At 39.1% G+C, this 20,652-nt stretch overlaps 4 protein-coding genes and 1 pseudogene across 5 annotated transcripts; all 5 read left to right on the forward strand.

Annotated features, from left to right (window-relative positions):
• Positions 1–4,829: 4,829 nt before the first annotated feature.
• Positions 4,830–5,087, forward strand: GCK72_005555 (uncharacterized protein; the record flags this gene model as incomplete). Its single annotated transcript, XM_053725241.1, has 1 exon — positions 4,830–5,087. One exon carries the CDS (start codon positions 4,830–4,832, stop codon positions 5,085–5,087), a length of 258 nt encoding a protein of 85 aa, XP_053589435.1.
• A 3,685-nt stretch (positions 5,088–8,772) lies between these two features.
• On the forward strand, positions 8,773–10,623 carry GCK72_005556 (annotated as a pseudogene). The gene is made up of 6 exons: positions 8,773–8,794; positions 9,174–9,294; positions 9,343–9,452; positions 9,988–10,115; positions 10,167–10,262; positions 10,522–10,623. Coding segments are annotated over exons 1-6 (579 nt in total).
• Positions 10,624–12,362: 1,739 nt separating this feature from the next.
• On the forward strand, positions 12,363–14,107 carry GCK72_005557 (uncharacterized protein; the record flags this gene model as incomplete). Its single annotated transcript, XM_003116711.2, has 5 exons — positions 12,363–12,512; positions 12,591–13,083; positions 13,129–13,315; positions 13,361–13,677; positions 13,728–14,107. 5 exons carry the CDS (start codon positions 12,363–12,365, stop codon positions 14,105–14,107), a joined length of 1,527 nt encoding a protein of 508 aa, XP_003116759.2.
• Positions 14,108–14,541: 434 nt separating this feature from the next.
• On the forward strand, positions 14,542–16,617 carry GCK72_005558 (uncharacterized protein; the record flags this gene model as incomplete). The annotated part of the gene is made up of 4 exons (XM_003116727.2): positions 14,542–14,769; positions 15,182–16,113; positions 16,156–16,389; positions 16,434–16,617. 4 exons carry the CDS (start codon positions 14,542–14,544, stop codon positions 16,615–16,617), a joined length of 1,578 nt encoding a protein of 525 aa, XP_003116775.2.
• Positions 16,618–17,337: 720 nt separating this feature from the next.
• Positions 17,338–20,209, forward strand: GCK72_005559 (uncharacterized protein; the record flags this gene model as incomplete). The annotated part of the gene is made up of 10 exons (XM_003116850.2): positions 17,338–17,398; positions 17,445–17,587; positions 17,630–17,785; positions 17,828–18,028; positions 18,074–18,637; positions 18,687–18,962; positions 19,006–19,496; positions 19,541–19,748; positions 19,792–19,917; positions 19,964–20,209. The coding sequence occupies 10 exons, from the start codon at positions 17,338–17,340 to the stop codon at positions 20,207–20,209; spliced, it is 2,472 nt and encodes an 823-aa protein (XP_003116898.2).
• Positions 20,210–20,652: the final 443 nt, after the last annotated feature.

The raw sequence follows: 20,652 nt of genomic DNA on the forward strand, positions 1-20,652 counted from the left end.
TTGTACCATAATTTATACTAGAACTTTATTTGTTTTTGTCTGTTTCATAGAAAGATCGAATTGAGTTGAAAAAAACAGTTTTATACCGATTAAAATGAGTTGATTCAATTTACTCTTCCTGGAGGAGCTTGTGGATAAAACGTCAATTTCGGCATGACAGGAATCGTGTTCAATAGATTGTTAAAAGACGCGAATCTTTGATTTCGGGCTGAAACGAGGCGGATATCATTTCGATTAGGACCAAATTTAAACTTACGTCGTAATTTATACGTAGCATAGCAGAATACCTCATCTACGATAAGGATGATAATGATAATCAGAAATACGAGTGATGAATGAAAAGCCATCGGAAGAATGAACACACTCGACAATGAAGAAGCCTTTCGCGGCCTATCACTTCTCGATATTTGCACAACCTAAGACGGTCACCGACCGACTATTTACTGTCAGAAACCGAGACGAACAAAAGGATGAAGAAACAGATTGGTGGGAGGGAAGAAGGAGAAAACACTGCTCAAAATTGGAAACTGACAGCAATTTGTCGTGTTTTGTTGAGCTGGGAAAGGAAAATCACTGAAAAACCAAGAAAGGTGCCTTCTGTGCTCGATGTATATACGAGGTATTATTATCATGTTTTTGCTGCTTCCGACTGGAACATGAATTGAGGTTCGTCGGAATATGTGATGAAAGAGCATCCGACTTCTCCCGGGTTCCGCCTTCCGCCCTACTCAGCATATACCGTAACCCCGCCCACTCTTTCAGTTCACCTAGTTACACCAGAGAAAATGGAAAATGAGTTATTGAAAAAAGGCTATTTAGGATTTTTTTCACAGTATGGTGACAGTCTTGAAACATAATGTTGCAGCTGGAAAACCTTTTTGTATAGGCAATGATAATTGAGCTACAAAGCCATATAAAGGTTGGAAACTTATTTATTATCAACTAATTTCCAATATTATTATCACTCATAGAACCGAAGAAGTATTCATCTATAGACTCTCCTCTTTTGCACATGGAAGAAAATGTTGTTTTTTTTCGAAGATGATTCCGTATCGAATCAGCCAGTCAAACCTTTCCAAGTTGTTAATTCACGCGCAGTCTCATCTTTCACATTTTCTTTTTTTTTGCAATTGAATGGGGCTGTACTAAAGTCTTCAACACTTATAATTAGCCGGTTACTGTAAACGTTCTTCTTCTTCTTTTGTATTGTCAATTCCTGATTGTTCCCTCTTCTTCAGAACCAAATCACCGGGTTGTACTTCTTCAACAAAGTCGGTCCTCACAATTTGTTTGTGTATGAGGAGGATTTGACAGAAAGAACAAGAGAAAGAATAAGAAGAAAGCCAAGAAACAAGACAACTTTTTCGCGCGACAACGTCAAAAAAAGAAGGTAATGGGTGAGAAGACGAGCGTGCACACAAAACGATGCCGCCGTCTGAAGTGTATGGTTTGGCGCAATGTGTTGTGTGAAAACGGGACAATTCAATTTAATTTCTGCGGTCCGTTCGTTTTGACGAACGGGCGCCTTGATGATTGACAACACTTGAATGGGAGGTCTCTCTTCTGGTACGGTAGCTGATGGGAAGTTGTGAAAAGAACCTGTCATCACAAAGAGAGAAAACGATTTGGGTCGAGATGAAGACCAGAGAAGAGGGGCGGGATACAGAGAAGTGGCAGACACTTGAAAATATGCTTCTAACTCTCGAAAATAATACAAATACTTCAATTGAGGACCCAGCTACATGTCAGTGGTACGGTACCATATGCTATCAGATGGTGCAAATTCTCTTCAAATTCTCAAAGTACAGTTTTTTAGACTTTTGGGTGCGTTCCACTAGAAAATAACCATTATTGACCTCAACAGATTACGAAAAAGTTAGGAATGGAGACAGAACGAGCGCCACCTCATTATTAAGATTTCTTTCACTGCACATGGGAAATTTCATCTTTCAGAAACATTCATTTTGTAGTTTTCGATCCGTTATCTACAAAGTAGATTTTAACTCTCTACCAGTGGCACACTGCTTCAATCACCATCATAAAAGTGACTTGTTTCCCATGAGAAATCATGTGATTTATTTCATCAAAAACAATGACAAACTGTTTCTCAATACACTCCCTCTCCACCCACTAAACATCACTTATAGTTCCCTCTTCCCTTTACAGTACCCTCTCTCAATCTGCCCAATTTTCACTTACAGTGTGAAAAAATTATTTCGAAACAGTGTAGCACGAGAGCCTTTTCCACTCGACAACATACTTCCGGCGTCTTTTTTCTTTTCTCTCAACTCCATCTCTTCTTATTTTTTGTCTTCATGACTCATACAGTAGTCTTGTCTTTTTCTTCTTCTTCTTCTTCTGATTTCTACTTCTTCCCTTCCACGTATTGTCTTTCCGATGCGACCCATCGCTTTGTTCTTCTTGTGCAACTCCGGGTGTCTCTATCAACAAAATGACACATTCATTTGCTCCCATCGACTTATTTTCACCTTTTTCCATTTTTAGCTCTGTATTTTTTCTTTCTTTTTTGATTCGAAACTTTCAGTTCTCTTTTTGTTTCTTCTTTTCTGAAGGCTCTATTCAAGTGTTTTGAATTGAAAAAAGCACACTGAACACGACAAAATAAAATGAATCGATGATGAATAACTGTGTTGTTCTCTTCTTTTCCCTTCTTCGTAAAAGCATTTTTGATGGAAGAAGGAGCGCGGACCGGGGAATGAGAAGTGGTGGTTAACAGTTATCAAGGTTAATTATGTTATTGCGTAAGTAGCGTAAGCGTGCTTGTTGCAACATTCGGAACTTTCTCAACCGATATCTCATAGCTTCATCGAGTAGAATGTGAGTTGAGGCGGTCAGACTCTAAGCTTCATCTTTCTTCGTCAGTTTAATGAAATTGTTTGAAGATATACATGCGAAAAGAGTAGATGAGATCACTTATATTTTGTCTGAAATACCAGAAATACGGTTTCAGATGAGACATGCTTCATGTTACAGTATTTGTCTTTAAGTCTCCACGCTTTCTGGAAAATAAAAATAAATCAGTCATTTGGTTAGTGTTGCTCCAAAATATGTCTTTTCGAATCTTAAAACTTGAAAATATCTAGACTAGAAAACGAAAATTTTTATAAGATAAGTGATTACTTAGTCAAGAGAATTACTCAATTACGATGGCAGTTATAATATTTAATTTTTTCTTTTTGAGAGAAACAGTCATCTTCGAGATTGCACCATGTTCTTTTTCACAACTTCCCATCATTTCTACTCTTAATCTTTTTTGAAAACCTTCTAAAAATAAATTAATTTTCGGGATCTCGAAGACTGAAAACCGAAACCGAAAGAAACTTTCCATTGGCTTCAATATACTCTTCTTTCTCACTAGTATTTCCTCCATTCTCCTCGGAGTTTATCTTCTCAATACAGTATTCATTTTTCCCCATGATTTGATTAAATGTCAATTCATCTCCCTCCATTCCTTCAAACACTATATTTTATGGGTGCATTCACTTTGCATCTCATTCTCAAACACTCCTACTTTTTCGCTTTCTTCAAGAGTCAATTTCCATTTTTATTATCCATCCAATGGGATTGCCGCCCGCTTCATTATTACAGTTATACCGCACCTTTTCTTGTCGATAAAATAAGAGAGAGGGATGGTAAAAAGGCTCTTCGTAAACTCTTTTCCCGTTGTCTCTCTTCATTTCTCCTTTTTCAAGTTCCAGTTTCAGCAGCCATTCTATACATTCCTCGTTGTTCCCTTTTGGTTTCACTAGTCAGTTGTGTCTAACCAATCCATTCAAAAAGTCAATTATCAGTTGGGGACACAACACGGCAAACATGTCTTTCATGTGACTCATTTCTTCTGAACTTTACGCATCTCTTCTCACTACAAGAGCCCCCTTAATAACCATCCTTTGTTGTCAATTAGCAGCATGACGTGGCAATAAAAAAGTTAACTTTTGGTGTTTGCATGGGCAGGCAATCGACGGGAGTAAAGGGTGTAAGCTCTCGATCCTCTGACACCTAAGACAGAAGACCGAAGACTCCGCCCACTTCTGTCTCTCTCTAGATACTTCAAACAACTACTCTTGGTTGTGGTGTCTCTCCCTCTTCCCTCTTCTTTTCTTTCTTCTGATGTTCTTCTCGCCCGCCAGTCTTCTTTCCCTCTACTACTGTAGGCAATAGACTCCGCCCATTTCTTATGTCTCGGTGCCATTCCTACCCAATGAGATCATCATTCTAATAATGTTCTCGTCCCACTTTTTTCTCATTTTCTGTGTCAATGTGTTCTTAACAAAACACACAAAAGCTTCTTTCTTCGTTCTTCTTCTCTTCTCCTTTTTCTCTTCTTTCCATAGTTCTTTCATTTCCAGAAACAGTTCCACCATCCACAGAGATATGTCATTACCCCAGCGACCGCTACTTCCGGCTAATTCAGGTGACTAATCACTACTCATTTATTTCCTTCTCCTTATTCGAACGGCACTCTTTTGGCACTTTTCATCATATAATTCTAGACAAATGTTTTCTTTCTCCGGATATATTGTTACTTGCGCTCCAAGGTTTTAGTACGGAAAAGAAAGTGTTTATATCAGTGAGAGCAGTCAGGCGCCAACACATACATCAAACAGGCCTCTCGTTGCGAGTCACTAAAAAACATAACTGTAGAAGCTTCTTCTCTTACAGTCCTCTTTTTCTTTTTTCTTCTTCTTCTTGGGCCTCCCACTCCTTTTTGTCAGTTGATCACAATCAGAGAAGAAGAAGACGAGTGCTCTTCTTTCAATGTCTCTTCTTCTTTTTTCTTTTTGAATACACTCAATACAATTGCAGGAATGGACGAGAAGACTCCGAGACTTGGTGCTCCATTTCCATTCATGTGTCCGACTTCATCACCGTCTTCCGCTGTATTCCCAACTCTACAAATATTTCCAAATATGCAAAATATGCAACAGCAATTTCATTTCTATCAATTGATGCAAATGGTTCAACAACAACAGCATCAACATCAGAGACTCAGTGCAGGAGCATCTCCAGTCAATTCGGATCAAGCGTCGTCTAGAAGTGAATCCCCTCAAAGTAAGAGTAAGTGATTGTTGTAGAGTTGACACGTGTCACCAGTCAATGACTTTAAAGTCGTAGGCCAACCTCCTAATCTAGTCCTCGAAGTTGTTCTCCAATTGATGACCTGTCATTTAAAACATCTGCACTCAGGTGTCTTAACCGGAGATGTATTCCTTTTCTATGGGTTCTTCTTCTATTCAAATCACGAAGGTGGTCATTACAATGTGTTAATCCCGCAATAGTCTGGGAACTAGTGAAGCTCAATATGTTCTTGTTCCCATCGTCGTAAAGCCAAACGAACAATAGGGGACAGCGAGGGCCAGTCTAAACACCGTCTGCTCCATATTGATACCGTAAACCCATCAGATGGTGACACCAATTAGAACACCTACTTTCAATCGGTATCTACTCATCGAAAAAAAGTTTGTCTCCGAAGCGTCTAACTTCCGGTCACGACCCATCGCACACGACCTCGTGTCACTTCTTCTTGGAAACCTCTTCGTCTTCTTTTCGATTCCTTCCGATTTCATGATATATTTAGGGTATTAGAGTACACTCTCCTGCGTCCAATGACACCATTTACGAGGTGGGAGACGCATGCCAATAATGGAACAATACCCGGACAGATATGTCGGATTTATATGGCTAACAACATGAGAAAAGACAAGAGAATGTGTTGTAGTACGATAAGCACGACTAGTTTCTTCTTCTCCTGAATTCCTTCTCCTTCAGATCCATCCGGAGGTGCGAAATGAGACGGGACGGCGCTTCGGATGTCTTCTGACTCCCACCATTTCACTCATTTTCCATTGATTGTGAGATGGTTAAAGGTATAGAAATAAGAAGAAGAAAACGACGAAGTGTACATAATTTCGTGCAAGTTTCTCATGTCACTCCGTCTTCTCTCAGTGACTATTGTTATTTAAATCAACATTCGCATAAGACCGGCCAGTCGTCCTTCTTCTTCCACCACTTCGTTTTCCGTCTCCATGACTTACAGTACCTCGTAAATGAAAATGTTGCAGTGTGTATCAAGTCGTAAAATTGAACACACGCCAACACAGAGAGAGTCGAGTTGCGAGTCGTAATTCAAAGTCATCTCGCAGCAGCACCAACTGAACATGATGACAGCATTATGATGGAGACGAAGTGTGGTAGAACAGAGGTGTGTGTGTATGTGTAATGTAACGGTACTCAACCCCGAATTGTACAGGTGCAAAGTTCGAGGACATATATTGGTCATCGAGGTGGATGAAGGGAGAGAGAAGCTTTTACCGAAAAGAAATACTGTGAAGTTTTTGAAGTGGATTACGCAACGAGTTGCGGTGACCAAAATTGAAAGAGACACCGAAAAGTACAAGTAGATGGCGCAGTCGATATTATGAGAAATTGAGTGAATCGGGGAGAGATTAGTTGGGGTAAAGTGATTGGAGAAGTAAGGGGGACAGCTGCGAAGTCGAGATTCCATAGTCAAATGGATCAATAAGGTGAAGGCTTTTAAGTAAAATTGGCAGTTTTTCATCTCAAGAAACGATCATGTATCTTCATGACTCGTACCGGAAAGCTAATGAAACTGTAAGTCTACAAGGCTTAATGTTAGGAACTTATAGGGTTTTTGTTTGATTAGATGAGTCAAATCGACAGAGTTTCTTTTTCTGCAACTAGTTTCGGATCTGTTTCATGCTCTAACAATAAGTTTTAAGTTTCCAACTCCCGCTCTCCAACTAAAAAGCTGATTAGAAGATCTTCCTAATTTTGTAAATGTTCAATCCAATATTGCAGTGTTTGTTTTAACTGATTTTGATATTTAAAGATCTTGGGGTTATTATCAATGCCTTCATAGATATACACTCGCATTACTTTTAAAATTTCCCACTTTCTAGGTTTTTCTGAACTAGCGAAGTTAATCCTATGATACAGTACACACTACATCCAACTCTCTTTTCCTCTATTTAAGCTCTGAATCAATCTCTTTCTAGACCTATCGTAGAAAATTCGTTTGTCTTTTTCTTCCTTTTCTCGACAAAGTGTATGTATGTTTTTTTGAAGAGGGGAGGGCTCCAACAGTTGATATATTATGCGCGAACGAGTCCCAGTCGGTCTTCTTCTCCACATTCACTTTCTCCAATCATCCTCCCATGGGGTTCTTCAGGCGGCGACTTCAAAACGAGCCACATTTCAATTAAGAAGGAGAAACCGCGAAGAAAAGAGTTTTGGCGCGTGTCAGAAGTCAGTGGTGGTAACAAAAAAGAAGTGTTTTATTAGTGGACTGGGAGGAGAATTGTTTGAGCCAAATGCTGTTGAAATATGAGTGACTTGAGAGATCTTTCCATCTTCTTCCGTTTCCTTCTTTATTCAATTTGTATCAGAAGGGACATTCTTGGAAAAGAAGAAAGAAGAAGATTACCAAGGTGTCACCTGCCAGCCGTCTTGATATTTTGTATAAACGGAGCCATAAAACGTTGAGAGAGCCGCGCGATGAGACAGGGGAGAGCACATCTGGCTTTTGTTGTCTTTCGATTCATTCATTGTGTTTGGTGGAGCTCAGTGAGAAAATAGAAGAAGAAGACGATATCTCATTTGACACATACATAAACATGCTTCTTTGGGGTTGTGTGAAGAAAAGCAATTTAGTGGCGATAAACTTTGCAATAAAACCATCTCCTCTCTTAGCCGGAGGGCCCTCGGCAGTGTGTGTTTGCTGCCTTTCTGATGATTGACAATGAAAAGAAGAAGAAGGCAAACAGGACGAAGACGTCGAGTCTTCTGGAAAATGAGAAACCAATATAACCTTCGTTTTCTTCCTCTTCCTTCCACAAAATTATCTAGTAGAGCTCTCAAAGAGTCATGAGGCCAAAGGAAAAGGGACACCTCACGCTGGGTTTATGACTTTGCGGTGCATGTGGTAAAATGAGAGAATTGGTGGTATAGGGGGCACGTGAGGGATGATAATCTGACACTACTCCAGATGCAAAAGAAGAGTTATGACACGCTAATAGAGGTTGTTCAAATGAATACTTGTTATCAGAAAGTATTCCAGGGATCTGTTTGGAAAACCTGTGTGTGTTAAGATCTTCATCACCATCAACCTTTCTTACAACCTTTCGTGCGAAAACATCTTCTCTATGGCCAACCCAAGGACCATTCTCCAAATTTCCATATCTTCATTACCATTTTACAATTGAATTATGCTCTCGAAGTCAAATTCGTGTCATCTGATTATCAAGCTGGCTCGGCTTCTAGATTTTCTTCGTAAAAAGAACTTAACAACGTCATCAGTTGTTAACAAATTTTAAACTCTAGATCTTCCCGACAGTTCTACTAGAAACTCTTCACATCTCATCTAATATATTTGGAATCATTATTCAGTTACCTCCAAACCGTCTTCATTAATTAGTTCCCAACTTCTACTTGTTCCCATAAACCGTTTCCTTGATGTAATTTTCACAAGGCAGGGTAATTAATTACAATCTCGCCGTCCCTCCACAAATCGGATACATTTTGGTTACTTCATCCAAGTAGATAACTATTGAAAAAGAAAGATTTTCTAGTGTAACTTCATTCCAACTGCCTTGATCTACTTGGATCATTCATCCGGTGTCTCTTCTTTAGACGGCATCCTAATTGAGTGATCCTATCTCTAGACCACATCGTTCGTTTGTTTCTTTTTGATAAGCATCTGCAGAGTCAACACTCTCTTCTTATTCTCAGTTTATGAGTGTATTGAGTGATAAATGTGAGTGAGTAGTCGCCACCAGATGGATGAAAGGCGGCACCGCCACACAGTTAGGCGTCATGATTAATTGGCGGATGGCGGCCCTGGAGACACCTCCTGTCGACTCATTAATTGGCTCATACTCTCTCTTTCTCGCTTTGATTCGAATTCAATTCCGGGGATGAAAATTGAAGAAGAACAAGAAAGAAGAAGAAGAAGAGGTAATCGTAAATTAGCATAAGTACACATACCTTGGGAACATTATACTTGTGAAGTTGCCGACGGGGAATATGATTAACTAGCGGTAATCGGTTGGATTTGAGAAGAGCGCAATAAAATTGTGCGACACATTATTTACCCAACAACAGATTAGTATAACAAGGTCGTTGTCTCTTTACAGAACTAATACTCGATGAGGATGGATGTGCGACATGTTCAGTGTGTACAGAAAAAGTGGCAGAAGCTGAATGGAATAGTCATATTGAGTTGGAGAAAGAGAAATTGATCACTTATATAACATCGTGAGTTTCAGATTTTCAGTGATTGGAAAATTAAAAACGTTGTTACAGAACAAAAGAAAAACGAGAACGAGAGAACACACCAGATCACTTCGATCAGAAGAGAAAGCGAGAATTAGAATTGCAGAGGATCAGAAATAATCAGCACAAGAGACAGTCATGTGAGTATTTGAAAATAGAAAAGTAGTAGAATTTAGAAGCTTTGAGCAGTTTTCTGAAAAATGAACCCAAGTGTCCAAAGGCTTAGAAATTTGATGATTACAGTAGTACTGAGACTGTAGAGTCCCCTTTTTTTTATCAATCATTCTCGAAAAAGTCAGTTTTTGGCGGAAAAAAGTCAAAATGATTTTGTGAAAAGATATCCGATTGTGTCGTTTTTCCTATCCCATTTTTCAATCTCCAGATTAGTACTAAACTGTAGATTACTATCCTAGTTTTTCACTCTCGATGCCAACTGTTGTTTTTTTTTCAAAATCGTTTCGAATTCCAAAACTCTTCATTCCGTACTAATCTGATTTTTGACTCAATGTATTTAACTATTTTTCCATTCCTCAATTTTCTACATTAGTTCTGTTTTTTTTTCTAACCGAAGTTTTCAAACAGCTCTAAAAACCAGCTACCGTATCCATCAGTTAACATCGAATATCCAAAAAGAAGACCTCTTTTTAAAACTGATTTTGTCTCTATTATTTTCAGTAAAACGAGGACTTGTCCGTGACTGTTTGACTCCATTCAGTCGACAATCAAATGATGAAACTGGTTCAAGTGAGTCTCCAGATATGAAGAAAGATGATGAGTTCTTCATGAAGTGCTCAGCATGTCATGTAAGTTTATCCCCTCCGTTTCAACCAACCATATGTATGCCTTATTTCCAGCAACCTTGCCCATATGCCATCGTCATTTCTGCATTTGATCGTCCTAAGTGTCAACTTTGTTTTGATCTTGTTCGAGCAGCAGTCCTCACCTCTTCGGTACGTTTCCCTTCTCCTTTTTTGTAGTCGACAGGTGGCCAGAAGAGTGTCGGCACGTCATCAAAGCGATATTCGTGCTAATGAGGTTGTGTAATATAAAGAGGATGGGTTACAGTAAGAGGAATGATGAAGAGGGTGGACACTTGTGATGACACCGTCTAGACCAAGGGGACGCTTTTTTTGAATTCGAACGGAAAAGACATGAGCTTAGAAAAATGAAGAAAGAGTTTCTGTGATTCCAATCACTGTTTGTTTTCAGGGAAGCCCAGTATCCGCAGCAATCAAAGAAGACCACGAGCAGGACAGTATGCCGGTTTGCAAGAAAATGAAAATTGAGAATATGATTGACGCCAGTGCCTAATCAGTTGCCATCACTTGACTCTAACATTTCAATCAGGGTACTTCTACACAGCTTTTCTCTTTTTTTATCTTCTCTCAAATTTCTATTTCTTTGGGAGTCTTGTATACAAATTTAATAGAATACTAGTCCTCCATTTTCCTCTTGTTTCTTCTGAAAGTTATCTGTAGCTGTGCACAAAAATTGGCTTCTTTTCTAATTATTGTAGATTTTTCTCCCCATTCTCCCATTTTGTTCCTCATGTATTTCGTCTCCGTGTGAACTCTTGTTCGTATTATTTGATTCATTTGATTAATAGAAATAAAAAAGTAAGATAAGAGAACATTATGACACAATTCTAATCACATGCTAACACACTTTCTTATTGTAAACAAATCATTCTTCACCGAGTTTGGCATGAATTTATTTATTAATGTAACAGTTACTAGTAATCCAGATGCTCAATTTGATTCTTTCAGAATTCTGAGTATTTATTTTACAGTACCTTTTTACAAGTATCTCTCAAGTCGGATTGCTGTAGAAGTACAGTAGTCTCGGTAATCAGCTCTTCCAGTTTGAGACCAGTTATAAAGATTTATGTAGATCCAGTAAAGATATTAACAAGTTGGCTGGTCCCTTGATGAATTGAATGGCCATTTTCTCAAAACATGATCCATTCCCTAAAAACAATTTATTTAGTGATATTTTGCTCTATAACTTAACAATACTTCAAGTGGGAAGTCGACTATCGGTGGGGTTTTCAAAGTTTACTTTGTTGTTGAGGAAATGGTGTTTGTAGGTTAGTTTGAGTGCAAAAAGTAACCCATAAGCTGCTCACTCAGAGATTGGCAGTTCGCGTAGGCTCAGTACTCAGTGAGTAGTGTTTACAATCAATTTTCGCAGCATGATTTCAAAAGAATGCTAAAATCTTCATTGTTAAAAATAGATAAAGAACATATAGACCACTTTCCACACACCAAGAGCTCTGATTTATCAGCTTCTCAACCTCAAAGTTAACTTTGAAAACCTCTTCGACCTTAGAGTTCATTCTCAAAGTATTGATGAAACCGTCCAATAAAGTGAGAAACACGAAGAAATAGCAAAAATTATCTTTCGTAAGTGGACCATTCTTTGATAACAGGACCATTCTTTGTCGATACAGCCAACAAGTTTAGTAAAAATAAAGTACATCTATTATATCTAAATTTTTGATCTCCCTTCATCCTTTTAATCTTTCATTTTCCCCATTGTGAACGTCATATGCCTCCATTTTCGTTCAAATCAAAATTCAAATTTTCCAGATTAGTGACTTATGTAAAATAATCTGTTATTTACACGTACACATAAAAATGTTGCGGTTTTCAGTTCACTACAACTATCTTCTTCTTCCTCACAAGTAGACTCTTCCTATTTCCAAAAAAAACTGTTTGTTTTTATTCAAAAAGATAAGATAAGATAAGATAAGAATCCAATGAGGAAGATAGCCTACCCGAAAAAAGTGTAGTATAAAATCATTTCTTGACAAGTTTTAGTTTTCAATTCAAAAAATTCTGTTTACTGCGATGACATATCAGTAGTTTTTCATCTATTTTGAGTGATGTTTGGCCAATTACGATGGAGGCCACTATTCCTTGTCCGAATCACTTCATTTTCAAATTTGGTAATGTTTGTTGGTAGACTACTAATTCTTCGTTTTCTGATTCTATTCTCAATTATCTTTTCTTTTCGATCCAAATGTTACTTTTCTAAAATTACAGAGAGTTATGTCGTCTAAACCATTCGGATATGTTTATGATGAACGGATGCTTGGACACGAATGCAAGTATGATAATACCATGGCAGAATGTCCGAAAAGAATGAAGTTGATTTATGAACGTCTTCAGAAAGATCAACTTCTGAGTGGAGCATTGAAAGTGAGTTTATGAAACCTTCCCTCTGACTACGCTTCTTCGATGAACACCTAATGAAGATGTGGAAATAAAATCTTTCAGATAGAAGCCCGTGAAGCCGATGATTCCGAGATCCGTCTGAATCATCCACAACAGCTAATCGATGAAATTGTCAGTCTGAATTCGACTGAAAAATGTGAAGAATACTGTAAAGATAAAGAGATTCTATGGACATGTGAGAACACGAATGAAGCTGCTCGTGTTGCCATCGGAGGATCGATTGAACTTGTGAAAGCAGCTCTCGAGAACAAGATTCATAATGGATTTGCAATTGTTCGTCCACCTGGACATCATTCTTATGGGAAAACTCCTCAAGGATACTGTATTTTCAACAATGTTGTCATAGCTGCAAAGTATGCGATCGAGAAGTTGGGAGTGAAGAAAGTGGCAATTGTTGATTTTGATTATCATGCTGGAAATGGAACATTCAAGTCTGTCAAAGATGAGTCGCGCATTCACTTCACATCTTTCCATGGTCATCATTATGGATCATTTTGGCCATTCAGCAAAGAATACGATTATGCAACAAATAACCGTAAGATGTTGTTTCCAGAACTATGCCCTCAATATTAGTTTTCAGCTAACACTCTTTTTGTACCACTCAACGGCACATTGAATTCTGAAGGAGACTATGTGTCCGTATTCCATCATGTTCTATTGCCAATGCTGAAACAATTTGAACCAGAACTAATTCTTATTTCCGCCGGTTTTGATGCAGGATACTATGATATTATGATGGAGTTTGGACAAGGAGTAAAAGCGCATGGGTGAGAAATTGAAGGATATTTTCATCTGAACCATTTAATTTTCAGCTACGGTCATATGGCTCGATTGCTTGATCAAATATGTCCAGGAAAGACTATTGCTATATTGGAAGGAGGTTATCATCCATATAACTACACAGAAAGTGCATCTATGATGGTTCGAGGTCTTCTGAATCATCCACTTCCGAAACTAACAATTCCTACACGCATGTCAGGATCCCTTCTTGAAACGTTGTGGAATATTTTGAATCATCATTCGGAATGGTATCCAGCGCTGGAACAACGATTGAAGCAACTTGAAAATCAACAGAAAGCGCTTGGCTTAGACCCATTCGTTTTCAATCAGACGCTATTTTTGGGAGCGAGTGAGATTCTGGATTAACTAGATCAGTTCATAATTATCCCTTTGTTTCAGAAATGCGAGTAATGTATGACGACGTGAAAAATAATCGAATTGTCAGAACGAGAGAATGGTTTCCGGAAATGTCTCCTGAACAAATTTCGATTTGCAAGCAGAAAATTGACGAGTACATAAAGGAATACGATTTCGCTTCGGATCACATTGATCCCACTACAGAACAGTTAGTTGCACAATGTGTTTGGGACGAAGCTTCGAGATCAGATGCTTTCATGCAAGCAGCTCCATTCGCCACGTTTTTAATTCAAGAATTCAATGACTTCATTGCTGGAAAACGAGAGAACATGATGATATGTGATCGAGAAATGTACTCAGAAGCCGTCAAGGCGGGTGTATTGGACCCTCACACGCCAATTACAACTACTTTCGAGCATTAAAACTTTATTTTACTGAACACTGATTTTTTTTCATTCTCAAAGTAAATATCAATCCATGTGAATAAAAAATTACTGAAACTTTATTTAAAACCTTTCTTTCTTGAACCCTTCTCATTGTCGAAACAAAGAAAAATTCAGGGAGAATAATAATTCCACCGTATGAAATAAATGTTTTTCGTTGTGAAACCTGTGCGCCTTTGAACCATTTTTGATCGCCCGCGTCGGCGCCAGTTTTCGAGTTTGGAAGCTGCGCCTTGTTTTTTATGATAATTTGCTCTATTTTCTTTTGTTTCGATATTCGAACGTTTACTAACCCATTCGTGTTTCGTATTTTTGCATTTTATCACTTTCACTTCAATTCTCTCACTTTTTCTTGTTTACAAAAAATAATCTGCATTTTCTTCTTTGTATTACAGGGCAATTCCACACTAACCATGAGTCAGCAGAACGAGATCAACAGCTACATTGCCCCGAACAAGCCAATCAATGGACGTATCTATGAAAGTCCAGCTCCTAATCAAGCTCACAATGAATCGGCTAGCGCAACATTCGGAGGTTGTTTCAACAGTTACAGCTCCTCGTGGACTCCGGCAAGAAACAACGGACAACCTTTCACTCCAATGTTTCAGTCGACTCCAAAACAAACTGGAGCTCCAACAAAAGTAAGTTTCATGTAACTTTATGGGCCTATTCTTGGCAAGCAAAAAAACGTTTTTCGCTGTTTTTTTTCGATTCACGGAACCAGAAAATCAGCGAAAACTCTTAGTTTTTCGCTGGTGTTTTTACCGTTCGCTTCGAGACCTGCGGTGTCGAAAAAGGCATGTGCCATAGTAAAATAGTTTTTCGCTGCTTCTTTCCAATTCACGAGAGAAGGAAATCAGCGAAAAACTATTTTTGCTGGCACATGCCTTTTTCGACACCGCAGGTCTCGAAGCGAACGGTAAAAATCAGCGAAGAACTAAGAGTTTTTCGCTGATTTTCTGGTTCCGTGAATCGAAAAAAAGCTGCGAAAAACGTTTTTTGCATGCCAATAATAGGCCCATTAACTATTTAACTAACTAAAGTTTTTTTTAGTATCCAGCATGGCGAAACAATACTCCTTCCGCTACTCCGCGTCGTCAAAATAACGAATTAGGAGCAGTTCGACTCCGTCTCATTGATCTTGAGCTAAGCGATGCGACCAACTCATCGAACACATCTCACAATCGCTCTTTGAGAAGTACTCTTCCGGTCTGGGCTATAGACGAGCATGGTGGAGTGTCGGCCAACGTTACTCTTAAAGAAGTTCTCGCAAACGAGGCACTGATTGAGTTTGCCACTGATAAGAACGGTTGCCGTTTTCTTCAGGAACAATATCCTGCTGTTTCGGATGGAGGAATTCATGACGAAATCTTTCGCAGAATGGTAGAGGACCGTAGCATGTTTCTCTCGATGTGCCGTAATATGTTCGGCAACTTTTTCGTTCAACGAATGGTCGAATGCTCAAACACGGAAGAGCAGGAAATAGTTATGGAGCATCTTGTGACCGATATGTTCGCTCTCTGCCTGGACAAAAGTGCTTGTCGGGTGATTCAACTTGCCATCCAAAAGCTTGAAACTCATCTGGCGTCCCGTCTTGCTGCAGAACTTCGTGAAGCGGACCTTGTTCGCCTCAGCATTGATCAAAACGGAAACCATGTCATTCAAAAGATCATTAAAACACTTCCAGTGTCTGCGTGGGACTTTGTCGTCAATTTCTTCTGCAATGACGATAATCTGATTGCTGTTTGCCAGGACAAGTATGGTTGCCGCGTTGTCCAGTCAACAATCGAGAAACTTTCGGAAGATCCTCACACGGAATGCTACAACCAGCGTCTTCATCTTCTCCAACAACTTATGGTTGGCATTACTCGGAACTGTGGCCAACTCGCTTCAAATGAGTTTGCCAACTACGTTGTTCAACATGTCGTGAAGTGTGGCGGAGCTATGGAGACATTCCGTGATATCATCATTGAGCAGTGTCTTCTGTAAGTGTAGTAATATAGTATTTTTCAATAAAAATTCTTTAGGAGGAATCTTCTCTCGATGTCTCAGGAAAAGTATGCTTCTCATGTTGTTGAAATTGCATTCCTTCGTGCACCTCATCGTTTGGCGTTCGAGATGATGGAAGAAATCTTTGAAGGATACATTCCACATCCAGAGACAAATCGAGATGCTCTTGATATTCTGCTCTTCCATCAATACGGAAACTATGTCATCCAGCAAATGATCAATATCTGCTGCACTGCCATCCTTGGGCAAAGGTAGATTTTCCTCAACACTCAATAAAACATTAATATTGTTACAGCGAACGTCATCTTGAGCAGAAAGAGATCGAACAATACACCAAATGGCTTGAGCGCATCAAGGAGCGTGTGACTCGTAATTCTCATCGCCTTGAACGTTTCTCTTCCGGGAAGAAGATCATCGAAGCACTTCATGCGTCAGCCACTGGTACACAATTGGCACCACCAAACAGTCAGTACCACTAGACTGCACTATTCGGCCAAACGAGTTCCATACAATCTCGTTCTACAGATTCACCCTATTCTAATCAACATAATTTATTTGCACCCCACTCACCATATTATTATATTGGCTGCTCTCACTCCAAAGCTTATTGCACCATACTATATTTTGCTAATCCAGATTGTCAAGTAGTTTCGTTTACATAAATAAATTGTAGATGAATTTTTGAAACAATGTGTTATTTCACAAGTTTTTAAAATATCTTGAAGTCCTATTTTATAAAATGTAATTTTATCACAATCATGATTGATATTAACCATCAAAATATCGTTTGTGATAACAGTTTGTACTGAATTCCCGTATCTAAAATTTCATTTTTGAATTGCCGATTGTTTAACGTCCGTCGTCTCTGCAGTGTTCGTGCTCTCTGTTTAAAGGCGCAAACACATGCGGCCTCGGCTGGTCTTAACACGACAAGTACTTCTTTGCTGCGAAATACGAGGCAGCGGACGGGCGGACAGCCGTTTTCATGAATATGTTTTTGCTCAGGTTGTGATAAAGAAATCAATACCTTAAAAATCTTTATTGTACTATTTAAGAAACATTTTCATCGATCAACGCTCTAAACATATGTTCCATTTCCGCATCGATGTCTCAAAACTTAGATTTCTGTTTTTTTCTTCTTGAAAATATTATTGTTCCAGGTTCTGGCTGCCTTAAGTCATTAACTCGAACGATAGGGTATGGAAGAAGTTAAAAAATATGGTAAAACACTCGAGGAAATCGAAGGAGGTTTGATGTTCGGTAAGAAATTAATTATTTCGCGTAAATATATCCAGTCATATTCCAGATGACTTTCCGGAATCTTTGGCAGACAGCGATGAGGAACACAATATTTTTGACGATGAATTCGATGCAGCTAACGACGAAACATTCGGAGGGGGACTCGATAACATTGGCGAGAATACTGAACTAGAGAACTATGCAACACAGGTGCGTAACTTTATTTGTGAAATAAATAATATAAAAATTCAGACTGCTCGATTGCGATTAGATGATCCAGTCTGGCAAAATCCATCTTCATCGGATCATGTTGCCCCGGATGCTTCCGCTATTCCATTTCCGACTTTTGGAAGCGGGGAACCTAATGACGCTTTCTCATCAAGTTTCGAAGCGGAGTCTCCATTCCTGGTTCGTTTTAGTAGTTTTGCTCATCAGAAAAAATATTTACAGAAAAAGTCGATTTGGGGAAATGGAACAGACAGCTCTTACAACATTTGGGGATCAGATTTCGGTCTTCCTACTGTTCCAGCTTCATCGAATATTGAATTTGAGTTCAGCTCAATGTTGCCAAGCGAATCACGGGCAGTTCAAGCGCCAAAAGATACGAAAGCATCAGCTCAAATACCATCCATGCCAAGCACCGCTTTGACAGTGCGTTTATCATTTTCTTTCTCCTTTTAAAGTTCAAATTTTCAGTTGCAAGATTTCGAAAGAATGCAATTGGGAGATAAAACTGACTCATTATCAGATGCTTTCAAAGATTTGCAACTGGGAAGCACTCCTGTACAACCAAGTTCAGACACACAAACGGTTCTGTCAGCCCCTGGAACGTCAGCTAAGAATCCATTGCCATCTTTCCCGGTATCAGCACTGTCTTTGGAGGAACTTGAGCAAAAAATGATGAAAGAGTCCCAAACTATAAAAGACAAGTCTCGACAACAACCTCTTCCGATATCCCCAGGCAATAACAGATTTTCACATCCTCCACCTGGGTTCAATCAAAACGTCCAACATAGGATGGATCCAATGGTGTCTCCAGCAGCAATGCCTGGGATGCAGATGCCTCCACCAATGGGATTTCAGCAGATGGGCCCGATGATGCCGCCGCCAAATATGTCTCTGCCACGGCTTCCACCGTTACATCCACAGTTTCTTCATATGGTCCCAATGTGGCTCAACGCGATTATTGGCAATGTGACGCTTCCGATGGGAGCACCTCCAGTACCGCCATTTCTTTTCCAGTTGATGAATCACTATCGCGTAAAGTATTCATTTAGAATTGTCTCGATTCTCAACGTTATGCTTTCAGAATCCCCAATTGGTGCATGCTATGATTCTTCAATCCTCAATTCCACCAAACGTCAGACCAAATGGTCCACCATATGACCAATCTGGACCACATAGCCCAGGAAATCGAGTTCAGCGCAAGCATTCGGGTATGCCATCTTCTCGAACTATATACGACTTGGCTCTTGATTCATTTGCTGGTTTTATGTCTTTTAAAGAGCGGGAGTGGCTCATAAAAGTTCAGTTCGTGCAATGCAAGGGTTCTGGAGACCCAAATGTGGACGATTACTATTACGTGGTGAGATCAATATTCTCGAACAAGAAACATAATTATTTTACAGAAATGGCGAGAGAATAAAATCGCAAATGGCTGGACTCCAGGTCCAAAATCTGATGTTCCGAAAAAAGAAGCAACGTCTGAATCGCAGAAAGAGTACCTCGAACGAATCAGGCGTTCAAATTACCGCGAAATGCAAAAGGAGAGAGCTCGTGAGAGGGACAGGGAGCGTCAAAAAGAGAGACAAGAACGAATTGATCGCGGGGAAGAAAGAAAGCCTCGACAAACTCTTTCAGACAAGTTTGCTAGCAGTTTGGGTCTCCCATCTAAATCATCCACACACAATCCACGGCATGTACTCGACATGAAAGCTCAAATTGAGAGTATTGATAATCAAGCAAAGAAGATGTCAGATGAGGAACGAAAGAATGCTGTTCAAAAGAAGCTTAGGACGATGTTGTTGCGTTTGGAAGGGGCTTTAGCACTACTGATGGAAATCGACGAACTTCGCAAAACAAATCCATCTGAAAAATCGCAACATAAAGACTTGACCAGGTAATTAACTTTTTTTCGCAAAAAAACACATTCAGTTCCTACAGCGATGAAAAAGAACAAGAAGTCGAAAAGCGCACCTCATTGATCATCAACGAGCTGATGGGAGATGACTTATCTAAACTTATGCAAATGTCTAAGGGAAGAATGGTTATCACTAGAACGCTCAAAGTTGTTGGTCCTCGAGATCAAGCAAGAATTGTTCTCGCACTTATGTCAGCTGGAGGTCTTGTAAGCAAAAAGATGTATGGAGAGGTCAGTTAGTTTTCTTTTTTCAAAATTCATTTTGAGTTTTCAGATAGTTCTCGACATTCTCCCCATTGTGCACCAGAAGATTTCAAATCTTCACCCGGATCAGTTCAAATACCTTGTTGGTGCTCTCAATTTAGACAATTTGAAGAGGCAACTACTAGACAGTAACATGGTAATGAGTTCAAGACGGATTTTATTTCTATAATTATCATTTGCAGTTTGTCAGAGATATGATGCTCACTCTCTTCTTCATCAGCGAGAAAAATAATCAACAATTACTGGAATGGTCTAAGGCTACCAAATTTTCAAGCCTAAAAATGCCATCAAGCACGCCTTTGGTTATCTGGAGAAAAGCGTTGAGTGCCATTAGCGACAGCGACATTAAAGAATTCGCTGAAGACATAAAATATTCTGGAATCGTTGATTGTCACGATGTTGCCCAGCTCATTGAACAATCATTATAATTTATTGAAATAATTTTAAAAGAGAGATGACTTTATTGTGACATATTTCCTCTCGAGTCTTAGCAATTGGGTTTTAAGCATTTTCCAATTTTGAACTCACTTCTTTGATTCCATACGGTCTTTTCCAAATCATTCCGTCCGTTGGGTATCACACTATCATTCTTGTCTGTTAAGCTTGAAGTAGGTTCTTGTCACATAATAGTAAACTTATCCCAAGCTTGATATTTAATATCATCATATTTTGCGTAATATACGTGTCTAATATTCACACCTAATGTCACATTAATTACTCAATGGTAAACACTTATATTGTACTCCCACCTCTAACGTTTTTACTTTGCCAAAGAAGATTTCATAAAGTTTTCCACTTCTTAATTATTTATGTATTGAATTCTGTTCTCCGGTTTGTTGCCGTCTTAATTATTTTACTATTTCATTATTGT

This window comes from Caenorhabditis remanei, chromosome II, assembly GCF_010183535.1.
Source record: "Caenorhabditis remanei strain PX506 chromosome II, whole genome shotgun sequence".
NCBI lineage: Eukaryota > Metazoa > Nematoda > Chromadorea > Rhabditida > Rhabditidae > Caenorhabditis > Caenorhabditis remanei.